The sequence below is a fragment of the Dendrobates tinctorius genome, unplaced genomic scaffold, assembly GCF_039654945.1.
Source record: "Dendrobates tinctorius isolate UK_male_01 unplaced genomic scaffold, ASM3965494v1 ptg000060l, whole genome shotgun sequence".
Classification (NCBI taxonomy): domain Eukaryota; kingdom Metazoa; phylum Chordata; class Amphibia; order Anura; family Dendrobatidae; genus Dendrobates; species Dendrobates tinctorius.
In genome coordinates, this window is record NW_027361728.1 from 81497501 (window position 1) to 81519442 (window position 21942).

A 21942-nucleotide genomic window follows, 5' to 3' on the forward strand; every position below is an offset into this window, starting at 1 on the left:
GCAGAGATTGTGTATCTTGCGTAGGTTGTGAGAACATTTCATATACAACAGGTGGTGCAGCATCATACTGGGTATTAGAGGGGAAAGCATATCAAAAGTATGACCAAGTGTCATGATTTTACCCTTGTTTTATTTGCCAGTGGTTTGGCTTAGTTCATGGAAACAACTTCTAGTAATTCTTCTTTGACCCTTGGCGGGAGCAGGTGCAGACACAGACAGAACAGGGTCCCTGTGCAAGAACAGTATATGGGCCCCTTTGCAGTCCAACAGCTCCTCATAATGTTTTGGAGGTGTAAGTGTGCCTCCTTCTTGGGCCCTTGTTTTCTGCCCAGGTTGCAGCAAGGGTATATCCGCACCTGGTGGGAAGTCACATGCAGGGGGCAACATAAGCACATATGACGCCTGAACAGCTGGGTGGGGACACTGATCTCCAGACTAGTGACCATCAAATAATGTCTTCATAAAACCACAGATTGATGCCATGGTAGTAGTCTCCATACTATAGAACATTTTTAATAACTTTCCTATGATTTAGGGACACAGATTTACTGTTGTTGCAAATATGCCACATTTGCCGTATGACACAACTACTTTCTGTTGCAAAATAAAACCTTTCTGCATCATCATGTCATCTGCACAACTTATAGTTATGGCGTTATACAAGTTTTGCAACAATGACGAAGATGTTATCAGGCCTCCTAAAAGCATTTATATTATAGCCTGTCCGTTTCCACCTGACATATGGCAGCTTTAGCTGCACTTCTAGATGTAGCTCGTTTACATTTTTTCATACTTCTATTATATGTAATGACTGAGCTGGCAGCAATTTATCTCTGATTGAAACTTTCCTCTATTTGTAAGGTTGAGCGCACTAAAAGGTTCCCTAAAACCTTCCACAATGAATTGGAATCGCTTGTCATGAGCTTCTCCGACCATATCATTTGGAAATACAAAGATGCCATGGAGGAGACAAAAAGGGCTAACTCCAGCCTTGCCTGGTTTCTGAAGGTGAGAGTTGGTCATTGATTCGATTGTTCCCATTATTTTATCTTGTTTAGACCATTTTTTGCTTGGACTGTAATAATTAAGTTTTAGATCTTTATTTAAAGGGGTTGTTCCACCAAGTTTGGAAGTTATCCTCTAACTCATGTGATAGTGGATAATTTCTTGATTGCTAAGGGTCTAAATGCTGGGACCCCCATTGATTTTGAGAACCGGCACTCTGAAGAGTGAATGAAGAGCTGGACCCTTTGGAATGGAGTGATAGCCGAACATGCACGCCTCTGTTCATTAGCTAAGAGACCACTGGAGATAGCTGAGCAATACATTCAGATGGTCATCAGCACTTCCATTAAGAATGATGGAAGCGAAGGTGCACATGATCGGCCACTTGATTGCTATCACTGGACCAGAGCACATGATCGACCATTCAATCGGTACCACTGGACCCCCAGAGCACTGCGAGTGCCACATCCCCGGCATATTTTCCCATTAGAGGCCTGTGAGAGCACCAAAAGGTTCCTCTAGAGGCCTATAAAATCAAAAGAGGCCTCGGAGTGCCAAGGGTAGTAGGAAGTTCCTAGAACACTGGTCTAGTGACTATGGACTACTAGTTGCAAATATTGTTGCTCAAATCTAATAGTGTCCGGGCTGATAGAGTAAAAGCTGGAAGTACTGTCCCTATCCTAGCCTAAAATATAGATAAAACTAAAAAATAGATAAATTTAGAGTTAAAAAAATAGACATTAACATTCAAGATTTGCAAAGGGTAAAATCTGCTCCAAGAATTGTCAGACATGCAACATTGGGCAGATTTTACCATTTCTGCTACATGGCTATGGGGATTTGAAAACCTCTTTAAGGCTGTGTGCCCACGATGCGTTTTTGTAAGCGTTTCCGCAGCGTTTGAGCCGGATCAGACGCTGCAGAAACGCTTAAAAGATGCATCAAATTAATTAGCATGCATTTTTGGCTTTTTCTGTCAATGCATGCGTTTTTAACCGCTCAGGAATCGCTTAGCGGCTAAAAACGCAGCATGCTCATTAATTCCCGCATTGCTCAGCGTTTTTAGCCATCCCCAATGATCCCAGAAATCGCGTGTCAAAAAACACGTCAAAAACGCGTCAAAAAACGCACGGAAAAAGACGCGCGTTTTCTGGGAAGGGGATCCTTTTCCTGCGCGTTTAAAAACGCTAGCGTGGGCACATAGCCTAAACATATTTTATTGTACTTCTCAAAACATATCTTCCACATCTGATACTGACCTTTTAATTTATAGTGCATGAAGAGACTTGTGCATGTGAGCAATTGTTTAATTTGGTTTAAAAAATCTAAAATCTTTGATTCCTAGCGCTGTTTCACATTTATGGACCGTGGCTTTGTATTCAAGATGATAAGTGGCTGCATCAGTATGTTCAGCCCGGGAGACGACAAGGTAAAGGTTCATTTACTAATGCCATTGAAGTACATTATGTTCTTGTTGGTCTAGTAAATATTATATTAAGTTTTGCATGTAATGAAAAATACCCAGACCCCATGTAAGGGCTCAATCAGACGTCCATGTTACACCTATGTGTTTTATCCGTGTTTTTCAAGGACAGAACACCTACCCATTATAGTTTATGGGGCTATTGATATGTCCTTGTTGTTTCACTGACCGTGTGTCTGTCCAAAACTCACGGTCCACAGCACAGATGAAAAGTTCCAGTATATGTCTATATGTGTGTGAAAAATACACACAGCACATGCATGAGACATCAGTGTGCAGTCCATGATTAACATTGGAAAGCATAGGTGAAGCTTCGTACTTTATTTATCCATATGTAAATAAATACTGGTGACGCGCTGAAACATGGATCCAAAACACTGATAACACAGGGATACAAAACACTGATGACACAGACACATAGAGCTAAAGCACTGATGACACACTGACACATGGATCTAAAGCACTGATGACACACTGACACACAGATCCAAAACACTGATGGTGACACACTGACACATAGATCCAAAACACTGAATACACACTGACATAGATCCAAAACACTGATGACACATTGACACATGGATACAAAACACTGATGACACAGACACATAGATCTAAAGCACTGATGACACACTGACACATGGATCTAAAACACTGATGACACACTGACACATGGATCTAAAACACTGATGACACACTGACACACGGATCTAAAACACTGATGACACACTGACACATGGATACAAAACAATGATGGCACAGACACATAGATCCAAAACACTGATGACACACTGACACATGGATCTAAAACACTGATGACACACTGACACATGGATCTAAAACACTGATGACACACTGACACATGGATACAAAACAATGATGGCACAGACACATAGATCCAAAACACTGATGACACACTGACACATAGATCCAAAACACTGATGAAACACTGACACATGGATCCAAAACACTGATGACACACTGACACATGGATCCAAAACACTGATGACACACTGACACATAGATCTAAAACACTGATGACACACTGACACATGGATCTAAAACACTGATGACACACTGACACATGGATCCAAAACACTGATGACACACTGACACATAGATCTAAAACACTGATGACACACTGACACATGGATACAAAACACTGATGAAACTCTGACATATGGATACAAAACACTGATGACACACTGACACATGGATACAAAACACTGATGACACATGGATCCAAAACACTGATGACACACTGACACATAGATCTAAAACACTGATGACACACTGACACATGGATACAAAACACTGATGAAACTCTGACACATGGATACAAAACACTGATGACACACTGACACATGGATACAAAACAATGATGGCACAGACACATGGATCCAAAACACTGATGACACACTGACACATAGATCCAAAACACTGATGAAACTCTGACACATGGATACAAAACACTGATGACACATGGATCCAAAACACTGATGACACACTGACACATGGATCCAAAACACTGATGACACACTGACACATAGATCTAAAGCACTGATGACACACTGACACATGGATCCAAAACACTGATGACACATGGATCCAAAACACTGATGACACACTGACACATGGATCCAAAACACTGATGACACACTGACACATAGATCTAAAGCACTGATGACACACTGACATATGGATCCAAAACACTGATGACACACTGACACATAGATCCAAAACACTGATGACACACTGACACATGGATTTAAACCACTGATGACACACTGACACATAGATCTAAAACACTGATGACACGTGGATCTAAAACACTGATAATACACATTAAATTTTTTGGCATACTTGAAAAACATGGATGAAAGGGGTCTAATGGCTCATTCACATGTATTTTTAACTGTCCTATGGAAGTTCATGAGTTGCCAATTCTGACTCTTCAGTAAAGACCAGTCGTGCACATTGGCGTAACATGAAGCTAATGGGCCCCAGTGCAAAATCGTCAAACAATGTCTGACAAGGACCCCATCTATAAAGGTTCTTTAACAGTATTGGTCATCACATATGAAGAGACGTTGTGGGCCTTCCTAGGCTCCAAGGACCGGGTACATCTGCATCCATTGCCCTATTATACTTACATGTCGCATATACTCTTCCTTTTCAGCTACAGATCCTGTTGTCTAGTTTTTAGAAATTGGTGCTAATGGATTTGATTGGTTTTGTCAGATGGGAAGACGTGACCGTGAATTTTATACTTGTCATTACATTACTTTTCAGTCCCCTATTACAATTCCTGTGGCTGACAGGTGTCCTTACATTTCAGGTCTTGTACCAGTACAAGTTTGAGTTTCTCCAGGAGGTCTGCAGTCACGAACATTTCATTCCACTCTGTTTACCGATTCGATCCACAAACATCCCAGGTAATTAACCCTTCTGTGTGTCTGTGTTACACGCCAGGTCAGCAACAATGATTCCCTGATTCCATCTGCAGACATACATACAACATGGCTAGAAATGATTGATCTGTACAGAGTGGGCCATTTATATGGATACACCTGGGTGGGCCATTTATATGGATACACCTAAATAAAATGGGAATGGTTGGTGATAGCAACTTCCTGTTTGTGGCACATTAGTGTATGGGAGGAGGGAAACTTTTCAAGATGGTTGGTCACCATGGCGGCCATTTTGAATCAGGACTAAAGTAACTGCATTTTCTAAACCGGGAAGTTACTTGTTTTATACATATATTTTTAAACAATGTATTTTCTTCTTTCCCACACAATGTGAAGATTCAGTTACACCCACAGACTCTACAAAAGCATACCATGCATTAGGTACGTACTCATTTTTTTGCAGCAAGAAAGTTTAATCGCATTACAATTAATTAAATGATCTGGACACCAGTCAGGCCAGTTTTGTTACTTAAATACATGTATTTTTGGCTTAAATTAAAAATGGAATGTTTCGCCATCTAGAGCCTGTGTGGTTCATTGTTTATTGCTGGCTGCAGAATGAATTAACACAGAATCTGTCAGTGAGCTCATTCTAATGGGTCCGTTTATAAATCTTCTGAACTTGTAGCTGATTTAGGATCACAAAATTTGGCTCAATTATCATGTGACCCTAAATATGCTCAGAAAAAGGAAAATTAGAGTTAAAAAGTTTCATTCAGAACCACTAACAAATTCTCAGTGAGCGCTTTCTGCATTCAGCAATTGGCAGCGAAGCACAGAGGCTGTAGAAGGCAAACAGTGCGAAAGTTTTAGTGAAACCAGAGTGCATACATGATTTTCAGTTAAAAAATATATGTATGTGTGATAAAAAGAAGATTCTGAAGGTGAAAATTTCAGTTTCAACAAGAAAATATTATTACTGTATGTATAATGAAAATAAAACGCAATATTTTTTACTTTCTAAAACAATTCCTTACAGTTGTCGATATATCTGGTGGCAGTCATTTAGTATGATGATGGATGACCGGGTGCAGAATTTATAACAAGCCATGTATCCGTGTGTGCATCCATGACTAGGACAGTATTTCATCCTATGGAAGTAAAGAGTAGAAGAATGCAAGGAGAGATCTTAAGAATAGCGATGAGCGAATTTGTTCAGAATATGATCGTCAAACATATATTTTCAGCACGATATTGCACATTCTGATTCGTGATCGGAAACACGAGCAAAATTTTATAAAATCGGTAAAAAGTGCAGGAAAATATTTATGTTGCCGCAAAAGTATTTTCAGCACTTTAGCAACGATAATGGTGGTGTATCATGAGAGTCTGGCACTTGTCTGATGAGGGGAGATGGTTTGCAGAGCCCAGAGTAACGGCGTTCTTGTAAGCAGTCATTTTTTTTTTCCTAACTTTATGTTTGCACATTGAGACTAGCCAATCAGGGCATCGGAAACACCCACAATGTCCTGACACAACGGCTTGTCTCATTGGCTACTGAAATCACATGTCCCTCTACATATAAATAGCGGACATCTTGTTTTAACGCCATTTTGACACTGTAACAGCGCAGAGAGGCTGCTCCTGACGCTGGCACTGTTAACAGCAAGATTTTAGCTAGATAGACGGTTGTGTATTATCAGTCAAATAGTGGAGCTAGATCGTGTCCAGTATGGCTGTAAAATTTACCTTCCAGCAATTTTTTTGGCCACAGACAAAGCCGGCAGGGCACATGTCCTACAAGTGTGTTGTGCAATGCTTCTATTGTGCTCCATGCACAAGTATAGCATTCTAAATAATATTTTTTCACTAGCTATATGTGAAAAAGCCTGCTGTATCCCACATTTTCATGCTGTGGCGGTGATATGAACCTGTCTGCAGACGTCAAGCACATTAAAATACTAATTTTTTTCTGTTGATAAAAGTGATATAGCCCATTATATCCAACCTTTTCATTTAGTGGCGTTGAAATTGTTCTGTGTGCAGAGCTGTTGCACATTAAAATTAATTAATTTTTTTTTTTTTACAAAAGTGATGCAAGCAGCCAAGATCTTAGTTTGAAATTGTTTTGAGCCTATCTTCTAGATTATGTGGATCTTTGGCATCCAATTTCTCACGGGCATCTGACGAGCATCAAGTGCTCTCTGGTAATTGGTGTTGGGTGAATGAGTAATCAATATAGGCTGGATCCTGGATCTTGTACTTCCCATAGCCGCTCTGTTACTGATCCTGTTGTACGTTCCCATTCCCGCTTTCTTCATGGTCGTTTTCCTAATCAGTTCATATAACGACAAGTCGGCCATATTTCTCCATCAAACCTGCACCCTGCCAGCAGCAACTGTAGGAAAGAGAGCGTTCCAATGCCACAGACAATCTTCTAGATTATACAGGCCTCACCTACACTAAAAAAAAATTATTTCATGTTACTAACCAAATACAGAAGGGGAGATCTCAGTTTGAAATTGTTTTAAGCATCTAGTCAATGTCATACAGGCCTCATCGACAGACCCCAAAAAGTGATTCTATTACTAACGTCATACAGTAGGGGACATCTCACTTTGAAATTTTTTGGATCAAACCTTCTTTTTCATACAGGACTCATAGACACTGAAACAATTCTTTCTGCTGTGAGTAACGTGATTAATCACACCATATTTCACCTTCTAATTTTGCGCTGCTGAAATTCAGCTGTGTGCAGAGGTTGTGCAGAGTAAAAAATCTATTTTTAGTTGCTAAGAATGTGCTCTAGCACACTATCTGAGCAACATAACTGTGAAAAAGCGAGGTCATGGAGAAGGGGGGATTAGGCTTCGTATTCGAGGTACATGTGGGGTAGCTGTTAATGTTTCCGAAAGCAGTAGTGAACCACTAACGTGACTTCCTATCCAAAGACAACTGTCAACCTCTGCTACTGGATGTTGTATTTTTTAGTGTGCTGCATTGTTCTTGCTTAATTCCAGTCTCTGATATCTTTAGTGGGGCTTATGTGCCTGCTGTTGTTGCTGCTGGAGATGTTAACACTAATTTGTGGAGATGTGAACAGTCCTACTTGGGTGTCCACCTTCTGGTTTGGATGTAGTGGAAGACTTGTCGGTCCCTATTATACTATTTCTGCTATGGTAAAATTGATGCTACTTTGTTAGTGTCTGACACTAATTTTTGTAAATGTATAGATTCCGTGTTGGGTCTCCTTCATGTGTATTGCCTGTAGCCGTTGACCTCCAATATCAGCAGTCCTTCACTGTCTTTTAGTCAACTACCCGTGTTACTATCCTTAAGTTTTGCTAACAATAGTAATCCACAAAACTGACATGTGTGCCACCTGAGTGTGGCTGAGCATCACTTTCAATTTTGGGGGGGGGGGGGAGTTTATGACTTATATAGTGTCAATAATTCAACATTCGCTTTACAGACATTGCTGCCACTGTCATCATTGAGACTCACAATCTAAATTTACTATCTGTATGTCTTTGTAGTGTGGGTAGAAAAATAATTAGTGATAAGTAAACCCTCGCAAACGCGGGTAGAACATACAAACTCTTTGCAGATGCTGTCCTTGGTGGGGTTGTAACACAGGACTCCAGCGCTGCAAGACTGCTAATGTTTTGCGTTGACAACTGAACGTTTCTGTGGTTGGAAGGCTATCACTGCGATTCAAAGTGTGTGCCTCACTGCTGTGTTGGGGAAAACCACTGTCAAGATTGCCTTCCAGCATGTTTTGATACTGCAGCATGGGTTCGTCCCTTTCCCAGGGGAAAAGCAACAGGCAAAATTTACTTTTGTATTGTGGATAGAACACACTGGCAACCCAGTAGTCAGCACTATTTGGAATCATAACTATACGGGTAACAATCATGTTGCACATAGTGCTGCAAGAAGGCGCTAATGGGTCAGTCTCTTTCACGAAGTCCAACTCCACAGTGTGTTGGTGGTGGAATAACACTCAAGCTTTCTTCCTCCATCCCCTCCTAACAACCAAGGACTACATAGAGGGAAGTATTATCGTCTTCATCTCCTAACTATTGCTCATCCATCACCTCTTCCTTCTCGTCCTTTTCATGGTCCTTCTCCATTTGTTCCTCCCATGGCAAATGTCTGTGAGACAACAGACCTGAACTTATAGATATTGTTAACCCTAAAGGTATATTATTGTAAACACTGCCTGATTATGGTGAGCCCTGGCTGCACAGTATGGAAGTGAGGGAGGGATTCTCTCTACAGTGTTGGAACATTTGTTTAATTAAGGCAGGGGTTGAGGGCACAGGTGGAGGCCCTAGAGGAGGTGGAGAAGGCAGAAGCACTGCAGGAACTGTTACATACAGAGGTGTTGTGAATTCGCTTTCTGGCCTACCTCTGGTTACTAGTGAAGGTAATGGAGCTGGTTATATTGACAGAGGGGTCGCGAGTTCTCTTTCCAGGCTCCCTCTGGTGGTTACTGGAGGTAATGGAGCTGATCTAATTAACAGAGACCTGCCACCTGATAATGAGGAGGATGACTGGAGATCTGGAGTTTCTGACTGGATTTAAGACAGCCGACTCCCTCTATCCCTGCTGGTGATTTTTTCCTGCCTCATGAGGTCTTAGTTTCCAGCTCAGTCCCTGCATGCTCAGCTAAGTGTTCTTTTGCTATTGTTCACATTTGATCTGGTTTTGTCTATTTCAGTCTTGTGTGTTCAGCCAGCTCCTGTTGGGGCTGTGCTGAATTTCCATCCTTATGTTACTGCTTGTGCCAGTTTGTTTTTGTCCCTTATTAGATTGGCCTCTTTTTGCTCTGCTTTCAGAATATGCCAGAGTGCTGATATAGTGGGCGAAATCTAGTGACTTCAGTATTTTTCTATCAGATGTGTTGGCCTTTTTTTTGCAGGGTTTTTTGCGTGATTGCAGATGGTGGCTTTCCTTTCCTGTCCTATCTAGTTAGTGTGGGCCCCATCGTTTTCTCAGTCTATTTTCCTACCTGCGTTTGTGTTTTCATCTTGTCTCACCGACAATATATGCTTGGGGGTATCTATTCATTTGGGGTCTTCTCTGGGGCAGTTTAGATTTCCCCTTTCTTGCTTTAGGCTTATTTAGTTCTCCGGCTGTGTCGAGGCGTCTAGGATCATCGTAGGTACGCTCCACGGCTACTGCTAGTTATGCGGATAAGATCAGGGGTCTGCAATCCGCTTAGTTACCAACCTCTCTGGTTTTCTGTGGCTTAGCTTGGTCTTGCTTTCCTCCTCGTTGACCCAATCATAACACAGAGGTTTGTTCCACAAGCCCTGGGGTTCCAAGACTTGGTGTCTAGTGACACCTTGGTGTCTGCTTTAGTTCTCCATTCCCTGGTGTGTACTAGTTCAGTTCTCCGACTCAAGCTGTTTAGTTCTCCAATCCCTGTTGTCTATTAGTTTAGCTCTCCATGTTCTGGTGTTAATTTGTTATTTCTGCAATTATAGCTGTTTAGTAGTTTATTTCTCCAATCCCTGTTGTCTATTAGTTTATTTATCCATCGTATGGTGTATAGTGGTTTAGTTCTCCTTCCCCAAGTGCCCCTTCCCTGGCGGCCCCTACAGCCACCAGAGTCACCCAGTGCCAAGTCATCTAGATGTAACTCCCCGGTCCATGCTTGCTCATCCAGGTGTCATTGTTGAAAAGCATCCCGGCAGACATAATTTTTCAGGTAATGGGTGATGTTTTCATGCGGTGAATGGGCAACTGGTACTGGGGGGTTGCGACGGGCATCAGCTTTCAGAAATCGTCTGTATCCATAAGGCGGAAAGGCTGCATTTCCATGGCCAACAGATTGGAGTAGCCATGCAATAATCACAGAGATCACAGTCATACAGAAACAAGCGCTGTGATCTTTGTAGTGAATAGCTCTCAGCTGGCCCCTATTGTCCACACAATTACACGATTGGGCGACGAATCATCCGAGGAGGCCACAGGCTGTTCACAATAATTACTTCTCAGAAAAGTAATAGTGAGCTTACGGCTTAGCCACGTCCAGATTAGAACACATGGAATATGTGTATATCCCGCCGTACGATCACTGCTAACTCCACGATAACCCTACACTCCTCGCTGTCAACAATAATCTTGTTTTTAATCCAATAAATAAATACAGACCGATTGGACGCCATTCTTCTTTTGAGGTTCACACCATCAAGGGTATTCCATTCCCTCTCCCTCAGAGTGGCAGTTATATACTGGCCCCCAGGCTCACCCACCCACTTCCTTGACCACTCCTGAACTTGGCATCTGTCTTTGACACAGTGGACCATTTCCTCTTACCACAGATTATTTGATCTGTTGACATTACAGACTTGGCCCTTTTGTTGGATCTCCTTGTAACTAACAGACAGGACATTCAGTGTCTCCCACTCACACACCACCTCCTCATCTCGCCCACTATGTATCGGTGTCCACCAAGGTTCAGTGGTAGGACTGAGAACTGCATGCGCTCACTCCCTCTTAAAGGGACCACCTGTATCAAACTAAGATGTTTCCAACCTATAGCTGGGCGACACCTTCTATTTAAGGCTTCTCCAATATGGAGGTGCCTGAGATACATTGTTAGTTTGCCTTGCATGATTGCCAGATGTCAGGTTCCCCAGGTCAGCCTGTCTGCTTGTCTACTCTGTACCCTTCTGCTCTTACCTGTCTGTGCCTGCCTGCTAGTACCTGTCTGTGCTTTTCTGTCCGTCTGCCGATCCAGATCGCACCTGCCAGTGCCCATCTGTCTAACACCCAGTCCAGCCCGCACCTGCCAGTGCTTTTCTGTTCCCTAGCCGGTCCCATCTGCACCCGTGGTTCCAGAGTCCCTACAGTGCCTGCCTGCATTTTTCATCCCTCCTTCAGGCTGTAGCAGCTTACCTGTGTTAGGTTGAACAATAAGAAATGTTCACTAGTTGCCTGCTCCTGGCCTAATGGGTATTGATCAGTGCGCACTAAAAGAATCACATCAGAGACTCAGTCGGATGTAACCTTTCTTTTATCAATCTATGGCTCAGCTCCAAGCGAGCAAGAGAGAGAGAGACTTTATTGATTCAAACATAGATTTATATGTCCCTTGTAAGGGGGCTCGGTTAACTCTAAAATGGGAGTGTTCGGATGTATTCTATTGGTTGTCTCCCTCTTACCAAACTTTCCCCTCTCCAATCCATCCTGAATGCAGCAGCCTGGATCATATTCCTCCCCAATCGCTATACCGATGCCTCTACCTTGTGCTAGTCCTTACACTGGCTACCCATCCACTCCAGAATTCAGTATAAACTTATTACCCTCACCCACAAAGTACTCCATGGCTCAGCACCACCCTACATCTCCTCCCCAGTCTCAGCCTACCACCCTACCCATGCCCTCCATTCTGCTAATGACCTGAGGTTAACATCCTCATTAATCAGAACCTCCCACTCCTGTCTCCAAGACTTTTCAAGTGCTACGCCGATTCTTTGGAATGCACTACCCAGGCTAATACGATTAATCCCCAATCCCCACAGTTTTAAGCGTGCCTTAAAAATGCAATTGTTCATACTGGCCTATCTCCTCAACAGACTAACCTAATTATTCCTGTGTGGCTCATTTCAAAATTAATTCTTTACTGTATCCAGGTTCCTCGCATCATGTTCTCACATGCTTTTTGCATTTAATTGCCCTATGTGTCTTTACTGTTACATATTTAGACTGTTGACTGGTTCATTCAGCAACAGGAACACCCGATTCTTACACTAGGGATGGTCCAAACAATAAAAGCAATTGTTACCATCCACCTTTCGTGTCTCCCCTTTTCCCTTATAGATTGTAAGCTTGCGAGCAGGCCCTCATTCCTATTGGTATCTGTTTTGATCTATGTGTTTATTGCTATGCTATGCTGTAATGTCTATTGTCTGTAGAAGTCCCCTCTATAATGTAAAGTGCTGCGGAATATGTTGGGGCTATAGAAATAAAATTATTATTATTATTATTATTATTATTATTATTATTATTATTGGTTAGTGGGTTGGGCAGTGAGCTAGTCCGTGGGCGGATCCATGAGGTCATCAGGCTGGGTTGGTCCATGAGGACATCAGAGTGGGCGTCATCATGGGTGGATCCATGGAGCACATGGTGTTTGCTGAAACAGGAAATTCCAGATCCATGATCACATGGTGTGTGATGTAAACAGGAAATGGCAGCCATCTTTAGTGTCACACTTTGATCTGAAAAAGCTCATGTAAGGTGAAATAATACACTTTGTGGGTAGTTCCTCTCAATCTCTTATGTCTTGAGGTAAATTAAGTATTTGATCTTAAGGCTCTCCTCAACACCTGTTGAAGGCGGTTAGCTGCCACCTTCTGAGGGTCAGCCATGGAGTAGCACCTGGTGCTACCTCTTTGTACCTCCTTGGGTCGCAGTTTTCGCCTGCTGCCACTTGTCAAAGCATGGATTTGGTTGGCCACCTAGTTACACCTTTTCCAGGCTTTCAGAGGGATACGGAACAGTGATTCCACCACTTTGCCCGTTACAGTCTCCATCTGCTGGGTTGGCTGTAGTGGAGGGTGTCGGTCCCTGCTACACTAATTCTACTTTATTGTAATTGATGCCACTTTGTTGGTGTCCGTCACTAATTTTTGTGAACGTGTAGACTCCTGGTTGGTTCTCCTTCATGCGTGTTGCCTGTAGCAGTAGGCCTCCAAGACCGTCAGGCCTCCACTTCCTTGACTCCTTGTTACTATCCTTAGAGTTTTCTGACAATAGTAGACTACAAAATGTATGTGATATTTGTGCCACCTGAGTATGAAAGCAGGTTGATCTGTTGCATGAAGTATCAGGGCTCCCAGCACAGGAGGCCTACACCGATCCCTCACCCACCTCATCTTACTGTGATGTTCAACTGAAAGCTGTAAATGCTGACCCAGTGTCTGCCCCTCAATTGATGTGTTTTGGCAGTATTTGGGGCTGTTATAAGATGATGTTCTTGCTTTTGTTTTTGCCTCCCATTGAAATGAAAGGCGTTTGGTTATGTTCGGCGAATATTCAGCAAATTAATTGTCGAATATTGCAAATTCGGCGATCGTTATCCGAACCGAACATTGAAATATTCACTCATCTTTACTTAACAATAGCCCGATATTTGTACAAAACCTAAGATAAAAACAAAATAAGAAAATATCTTGCAGTAAATAAATACATAAATAAATAGCAAGTGTGCATTAAAATAACATAAGACATTGTTTTCGTTAGAAAAAAAAAATCACACCACGTCACGGGGACTCTACTCGGGATGGTCCTATCCTCTAGTATTAAGACCTTACCATATGTCAAATGATGTAAATGTGAATAAGGGCTGAGCAGGACCGAGGCCCGACTAATGGACACCCAGCAATGGGAAGCTGTATAAACGTAATGTCCCGCTTAAAGAAAAGGGAAACCACACTTTTATTTGCACAGAGTGCAAAAGACTAAACCAAAGGAAATTAACTAGAATATAAGTTGGTGTGCATGCAACATGTAGGCGCATGTTCACACTGGCCACTAAACAGACAAAACCTAAGATGAAAACAAAATGAGCAAATACCCTGCAAAAAATAACAATAGTGCGTGAAAGTAACATAGGGTGCTTTAATTAACATTGTTTTGATCAAAAAAAGTAAAAGACATCCCACCACCAGTGTGAACATACGTTTAGGTTATTTGCACTCTGTGCAAAAATAAGCATGGCCCCACTTTCTGTGAGCTGTACATTATGTACCCGATGTTATTTTCATGCACTATTGCTATTTATTTACTTACAGCAGGGCATTTGCTCATTTTATTTTTATCTTCGCTTTTTTCTGTTTAGTGGCCAGTGTGACCATGCTCCTACACGTTGCATGCATATCACCTTTCAGTCCAGTTCATTTCTTTTGGTTTTTGCTTCAGGTATTTGTACAGCTGCAAGTACTGTACATTAGAAAATTGTATAATGTTCATTATACCAAAATAACATTTACTGAAAGGATGATCAAAGCAAGTGTTACAATTATATTATCTCCATTTTTCACTGAAGACATGCCAGAGTACACCTTAACAGATGACTTCTGTCGGAAGCACTTCCTAATTGGCGTACTACTAAGGGAGGTTGGTCTTGCATTGCAAGAAGACCAGGATATTCGGCACCTTGCCCTGACAGCACTGAAGAACATCATGGCTAAGCACTCCTTTGATGACAGATATACTAATAAGGTAACTAAGCGCCTCATTGTTTCTGCCTAGAAAGTAAATGTGGATTTATACTTCACTGGTACATATTGATGATGTGTTGTACTGAAATGAATGGAGCAGATCAGCACTACATAGTGGAAGCCGCTCATCCATCACACTGTTGGCTGAAGTTGCCATTTTGTAGATAGGTCATCACTGTGGAGGTAGGGAAAACCCCTTTGATTCTGAAAATTATTGAAGCTATTGTATTTGTATACACACTTACTGCTTCATGGGATTACCATATAATAATGCACACTCACTTACCAATCCCCCCGTGCTCCTCTCGTAGCATTGTCTGGGCTCCCCGACTGTCTCCAAGCTTCCTCTTCCAGCAGGAGCATACATGTGACTGCTGCAGCAATTTTGACAAAGTTGACCACTGGCTAGCTCCACAAGAGGACATTATTTTTTTTTTTTTTTTTTTTTTTTAAACCATGCTGTTTTTTGGGAGAGATTTTGGATTTTTTTTTTTAAAGAGCTGTACATCCCCTTTAAGAACATCATTGAAGAAAGAAAAAAATCCCAATGTCCTCTCCATATTAAGTCATATAAAAAAATCTCCACTATCTGTACTTTTGAGAACAGAGTCAAATGAGATGGGCACATTTTGTGATAAAAACAAACAAACCACAAAGTAGTCAGCTTCTGGTATCTGATATGTAGACAGTGCAGCAGCAATCAGCTAGCTCAATGACTATGAATGGAGCTTTCTGTCAATAGGCACAGCTCAGTGAGTGCCTGATGTGCTGATGACGTGACATCCTCCCAGCAGCCAATATTAGAACAGCAGTGGGGACTCGGCTGTGGACCTGGGGAGGGTGAGCAAAGAGCAGTTTATATATTTTTTTTTATAACAAACTGTTGCCAGGGGATCGGGATTTTCTGAAAGCGGACAACCCCTTTAATGAAATCAGTCATTATTATGGGCTTCAGTTAGACCAAGAAGGATTGTTAGTAGTGATGAGCGCAAGTGCTTGTTACTCGTGTTTGCCTAGGGTGCTCCGGTATGCACCGAGTAGTGCATGTGCAATTTTCGAGTCCCCACGGCCTCATGTTTCCCTGCTGTTAGAGTACTCATTACTCGATTTTGCTGAGGGTGCTTCAGTATGCACCGAGTAGTGCAAGTGCTCATATGCAATTTTCGAGTCCCCATGGCCTCTGTTAGACATGCTGGATTGACGGTGTTTGGCAGGCATTTACCACGTTTAGTGTCTAAGGCTGGTTTCACACTAGCGTTTTTTAGCGCAGCGCATCATGCGCGTCCATGCGCATGCATCCTGCGCCCCTATCTTTAACATGGGGGCGCATGGTCTATCGTTTGCACGCGTTCGTATGATACATTTTTTGCATGCGTTTCTATTGCGCACGAAGCGCAGCACTAAAAAACGCTAGTGTGAAAGTAGCCTAACAGCAGCGGAACATGAGGCTGTGGGGACTCGAAAATTGCACATGAGCACCCGCACTACTCTGTGCATACCGAAGCACCCACAGCAAAATCAAGTAATGAGCACTTGTGCTCATCACTAATTGATAGTAATAAAACTATATTCTTGTCCATGAAATGATTTTTGATTTTTATACATTTTGGTGTAGAGTCTCCTTACAGTGGCCATCTTCCTGTAGTGGGCAGTTCCCTGTACATTTAGCTTAGAAATTCTTTTCTAATGTTAACACTTGGATTATAGCAGGAGTAACATTCATTTAGTACAGTTTTTTTTTATATTTTTAGGAGAAGCAAGCTCAGATCGCTATTTTATATTTACCCCTTTATGGCCTTCTCCTGGATAACATGTCTCGCATATTCATGAAGGACTTCTTTCCATTCTCAATTAATACATCCAACCAGGTAAGTGTAGAGAGTTGCAGTGCCAGAGGATGTGCAGTGTGGGAAATATTGCTGCGTTCTGTGGATCCGGTGTCCTGCAAGTATTGTAAAAGGGACAAGATCCCTGGATATGTGTACATCAGCAATATTTTGGAACAGTTTTCTCCACACTGTATTTTTTTTTGTATTTATTATTTTTGGGTATACATTATTGTAATATTTATACTATTTCATCCTATAATAGTAGTAAATATATGGATAATGTTTGCTTGTTTTCTACTATTTTTTGTATTACAACAATTTTTCTATCCTCACCCATCCCTGTAGACTGTGAGCCCTCGCGGGCAGGGTCCCCTCTCCTTATGTACTTGTGTGTCCCTTGTCTTACACATGTTTATTATACTTGAGAAAACAAAAAGCAAAAAACACAAATATCCTGAACTAAAAAGTAAAAAATATACTGCAAATAATGCATAAAGGTAGTAATAATAATAAGGGTATTTAGTAAACATAACTTTGATCAAAATAATGCACAAGCCATCCCGCCACGTCACGGCAACCCTTGTGGGACAGTCCTACTGTAGTATTTAAAACCTTTTCACTTGCCAAGTGACGTAAATGTGAATAAGGATCGAGCGGCTGAACCACTAGTAACAGCTTAGGCCAGACTGGATGGCTTTCCCAGCTCAGAAAAAGGGCGGTCACACCCATATATGCACTGAATGCACAATGAAATGAATAAAAAACAAATCTGAACTGAGAAAGTAAGTTAGGCTGGAGTCACACTAAGGCCGGAGTCACACTGGCGAGGAATACGGGAGAGTGAGAGGCGCAAAAAGCACGCATTAGACACGGACCAATGATTCTCTATGGGGTCCCTCGCACCAGCCGTATATTTCTCCTCCGTATCCTACACTCCGTGCCACTCGCAGCATGCTGCGATTGTCAGCGTACTACGCCCGTAATACGCCAATGCAAGTCTATGGGTGCGCAAAAAATACGGATTACACACGGACCACACGTGTGACTTGCGAGAAATACGCACCAGGTGTCTTTTAGCAAAGCCGGCAATTCAGTGCGCTATACAGTAAACTCACACTGACAGGTTTAATAAAGAAAGAAAGAATAGATATATACACATAGAATACACATATATATATATATATATATATATATATATATATATATATATATATATACATATATATATGCATTCTATGTGTCTATATCTATTCTTTCATTTCTTTATTAAAACTGTCATAGGGCTCCATTATATGTCCATTTTGCAAGCCTGCGAGAAAATCTCGCCATACGGATGCCATACGGATTACATACGGATGCTGACATGCGCAAAATACGCGACCACACCTTGATTACGGATGACATACGGAGCACTGTTTAGGGGTCTGTCATCCGTATTACGCATGTAAAATACTGACCGTATTTTGCGCAGGTTAGTGTGACTCCAGCCTAACCTGTGCAAAATACGGTCAGTATTTTACATGCGTAATACGGATGACAGACCCCTAAATAGTGCTCCGTATGTCATCCGTAATCAAGGTGTGGTCCCGTATTTTGCGCATGTCAGCATCCGTATGTAATCCGTATGGCATCCGTATGGTGAGATTTTCTCGCAGGCTTGCAAAATGGACATATAATGGAGCCCTATGACAGTTTTAATAAAGAAATGAAACAATAGATATAGACACATAGAATACATACATATATATATATATGCATTCTATGTGTCTATATCTATTCTTTCATTTCTTTATTAAACCTGTCAGTGTGAGTTTACTGTATAGCGCACTGAATTGCCGGCTTTGCTAAAAGACACCTGGTGCGTATTTCTCGCAAGTCACATGTGTGGTCCGTGTGTAATCCGTATTTTTTGCGCACCCATAGACTTGCATTGGCGTATTACGGGCGTAGTACGCTGACAATCGCAGCATGCTGCGAGTGGCACGGAGTGTAGGATACTGAGGAGAAATATACGGCTGGTGCGAGGGACCCCATAGAGAGTCATTGGTTCGTGTCTAATGCGTGCTTTTTGCGCCTCTCACTCTCCCGTATTCCTCGCCAGTGTGACTCCAGCCTTAATGTGTATGCACAATGTAAGTGCATATTAACACATGACCATTAACCAGAGAAAACAAAAAGCAAAAAACACAAATATCCTGAACTAAAAAGTAAAAAATATACTGCAAATAATGCATAAAGGTAGTAATAATAATAAGGGTATTTAGTAAACATGATTTTGATCAAAATAATGCTTTTTTTTTTTTTTTTATGTTTATTATACTTGTCTATATTTCCCCTTTTCACATGTAAAGCGCCATGGAATAAATGGCGCTATATAAATGCATAATAATAATAATATTCTCTGATTTAGAATATTCACAGTGGTTACAGTGGCCGTGCAGCACTAGAATTTAGTTAGGAATCCAACCAAAAACAATGTCTGTATGAAGTTTGTATGTTCTCCTGGTGTTTGTATTGTTTCTTCCAGGGACCCAAAACACAGATCTGCCAACTATGCTATATTAACCCCTTAAGGACCAAGCCACTTTCTAGTTTAATGACAAGACCTAAATTTTGAAATCTGACCACTGTCAATTTATGTGGTTATAACTCTGGAGCGCTTCAACGGATCCTGGTGGTTCTGAGACTGTTTTTTTCGTGACATTTTGTAGTTTATGATAGTGGTAAAAATTTCTTTAATATGACTTGCGTTTATTTGTGAAAAAAAAATGTAAATTTGGCAAAAATTTTGAAAATTTCACAATATTCAATCTTTTAATTTTTATACTCTAAATCAAAGCGTTATATCACACAAAATAGTTAATTAAAAACATTTACCACATGTCTACATTACATCAGCACAATTTTTGAATCATAATTTTTTTTGTTAGGAAGTTATAACAGTTAAAATTTGACCAGCATTTTCTCATTTTTCCCACAAAATTTACAAAACCAATTTTTTTAGGGACCACCTCACATTTGAAGTGACTTTGGGAGCCTATATGATGTTCTAAAAACTGCACCCCTCAAGGTGTTGAACACCACATTCAAGAAGTTTGTTAACCCTTCAGGTGCTTCACAAGAACTGAAGCAATATTTGAAGGAAAAAGTGAACATTTTTAACGTTGTTTCACAAAAATTTTACTTCGGAAACATTTTTTTTTATTTTCTCAAGGGTATCAGGAGAAAATGAACCACAATATTTGTTGTGCAATTTCTCCCAAGTACACCGATACCCCATGTGTGGAGGAAGACCACTCTTTAGGCACACGGCAGGGCTCGAAAGCGAAGGAGCACCAGATGAGGTTTTGAACGTCAAATTGGCTGGAATCGAGAAGGGACACTTTGTCGCATTTGGAGAGCCCCTAATGTGCCTAAACAGTGGAAACCCCCCCACAAGTGACCCCATTTTGGAAACTAGACTGCGCAAGGGACTTATCTAGATGTTTGTTAAGCACCCAGAACCCCCAAGTGCTTCACATGAGTATATAACATAGAGCCGTGAAAATTAAAAATCATTTTTTTTATTTTAACAAAGGCAGCAGTTAAAAATGGATCCCAAAAATTATTGTGCATTTTCTCCTGAGTAAGACGATACCCCATGTGTGGAGGTAGACCACTGTTTGGGTGCACGGCCGGACTCGGAAGTGAAGGAGCACCGTTTCATGTTTTGAAAGCAAAATTGGCTGGAATCGAGAGCGGACGCAATGTCGCATTTTGAGAGCCCCTGATGTGCCTAAATAGTGGAAACCCCCCCACAGTGACCCCATTTTGGAAACTAGACCCCTCACGGGACTTATCTAGATGTTTGATGATCACCTTGAATTCCCAGTTGCTTATAATGTAGAGCTGTGAAAATTTAAAATCACATTTTTTTCATAAAAATCATTTTTTAGCACCAAATGTTTTATTTTATCAAGGGTAACAAGAGAAAATGGACCCCAAAATTTGTTGTGCAATTTCTCCTGAGTGTGTCAATACCCCATGTGTGGGTGAAAACTACTTTTGAGGAACAGTGCAAAGCTCAAATGGGAAGATGCGCCATATTATAGTGCATATTTTACTATTGTGGTTTGAGGGTGCCATGACCCACTGGGAGAGCCCCTGAGGTGCCAGAATAGCATAAGTGACCCCATTTTATAAAATACACCTCTTGATGAGTTAATCTAGGGGTGCAGTGCATTATACCTATACTGAAAGCTTTTGACACCATGCTGTGAGCACAGTCTTAGAAGCTTTATGTAACTTTCTGACCCGGGGGTCACCATGGCAACGATTGGGCCCCATGCAATGACGTCGCAGGGACACTGATTTGAAGGCAAAGGGAGCTCCCGTCCCCCTGCCTCCCTCCTGAATGCTGTGATCGCGCTCGATCACAGCATTTAGGTGGTTAACAGCCAGGGGCGGCGCTGACACCGCTCCAGGCTATTAGTGCACAAGCTCAGCTACTGGCAGAGCTGAGTTGCTGTACTGATTAGGCAGGAAGTGCTGATATTTCAGCATCTCCTGCACGATCATGCTGTGTTCGATCAGTCAGATTGACTGACCGATCACAGCGATCTGGGTGCGGGAACCGACAACATGGGTCCCTGCACCTCTTCCTGTGCCTTCTCAGCTGTCACAGACCGCTGTCGGCACTGACAGTTTAAATGCATGACGGGCATAGCCCGTCCTGGTGCGGGAACTGACTTCCTTTCATGACGGGCTATGCCCATCGTTGGACGTTAAGGGGTTGAACTTCAGTTTCTGCAGAACAGAGGCAGCGATGAGAACACTAAAGGTGAGATTTTCATAGGGGCTATATCCCCTACAAGGCTATGTGCTTAGTTTATAATGTAAATTGGCAGATCCCTTTAAACTCCTAACGGTATATATAGTAAGTATTATACAGTTGTGTTATCTAGAAACTTGAAGGGGTTGCGCTATGAATAAAGTAC

General features: G+C 41.7%; 1 protein-coding gene across 6 annotated transcripts in view; it reads left to right on the forward strand.

Annotated features, from left to right (window-relative positions):
- The window catches only part of DOCK10 (dedicator of cytokinesis 10), a 387536-nt gene that overhangs the window by 256170 nt on the left and 109424 nt on the right, over positions 1–21942 (forward strand). For all 6 annotated transcript variants that reach the window (XM_073579093.1, XM_073579089.1, XM_073579094.1 and 3 more), the window contains exons 28-33: positions 862–1008; positions 2351–2434; positions 4827–4923; positions 5296–5340; positions 14963–15138; positions 16889–17005. In XM_073579093.1, the coding sequence (XP_073435194.1) occupies positions 862–1008; positions 2351–2434; positions 4827–4923; positions 5296–5340; positions 14963–15138; positions 16889–17005 (666 nt within the window). The remainder of the gene's footprint in view (positions 1–861; positions 1009–2350; positions 2435–4826; positions 4924–5295; positions 5341–14962; positions 15139–16888; positions 17006–21942) is intronic.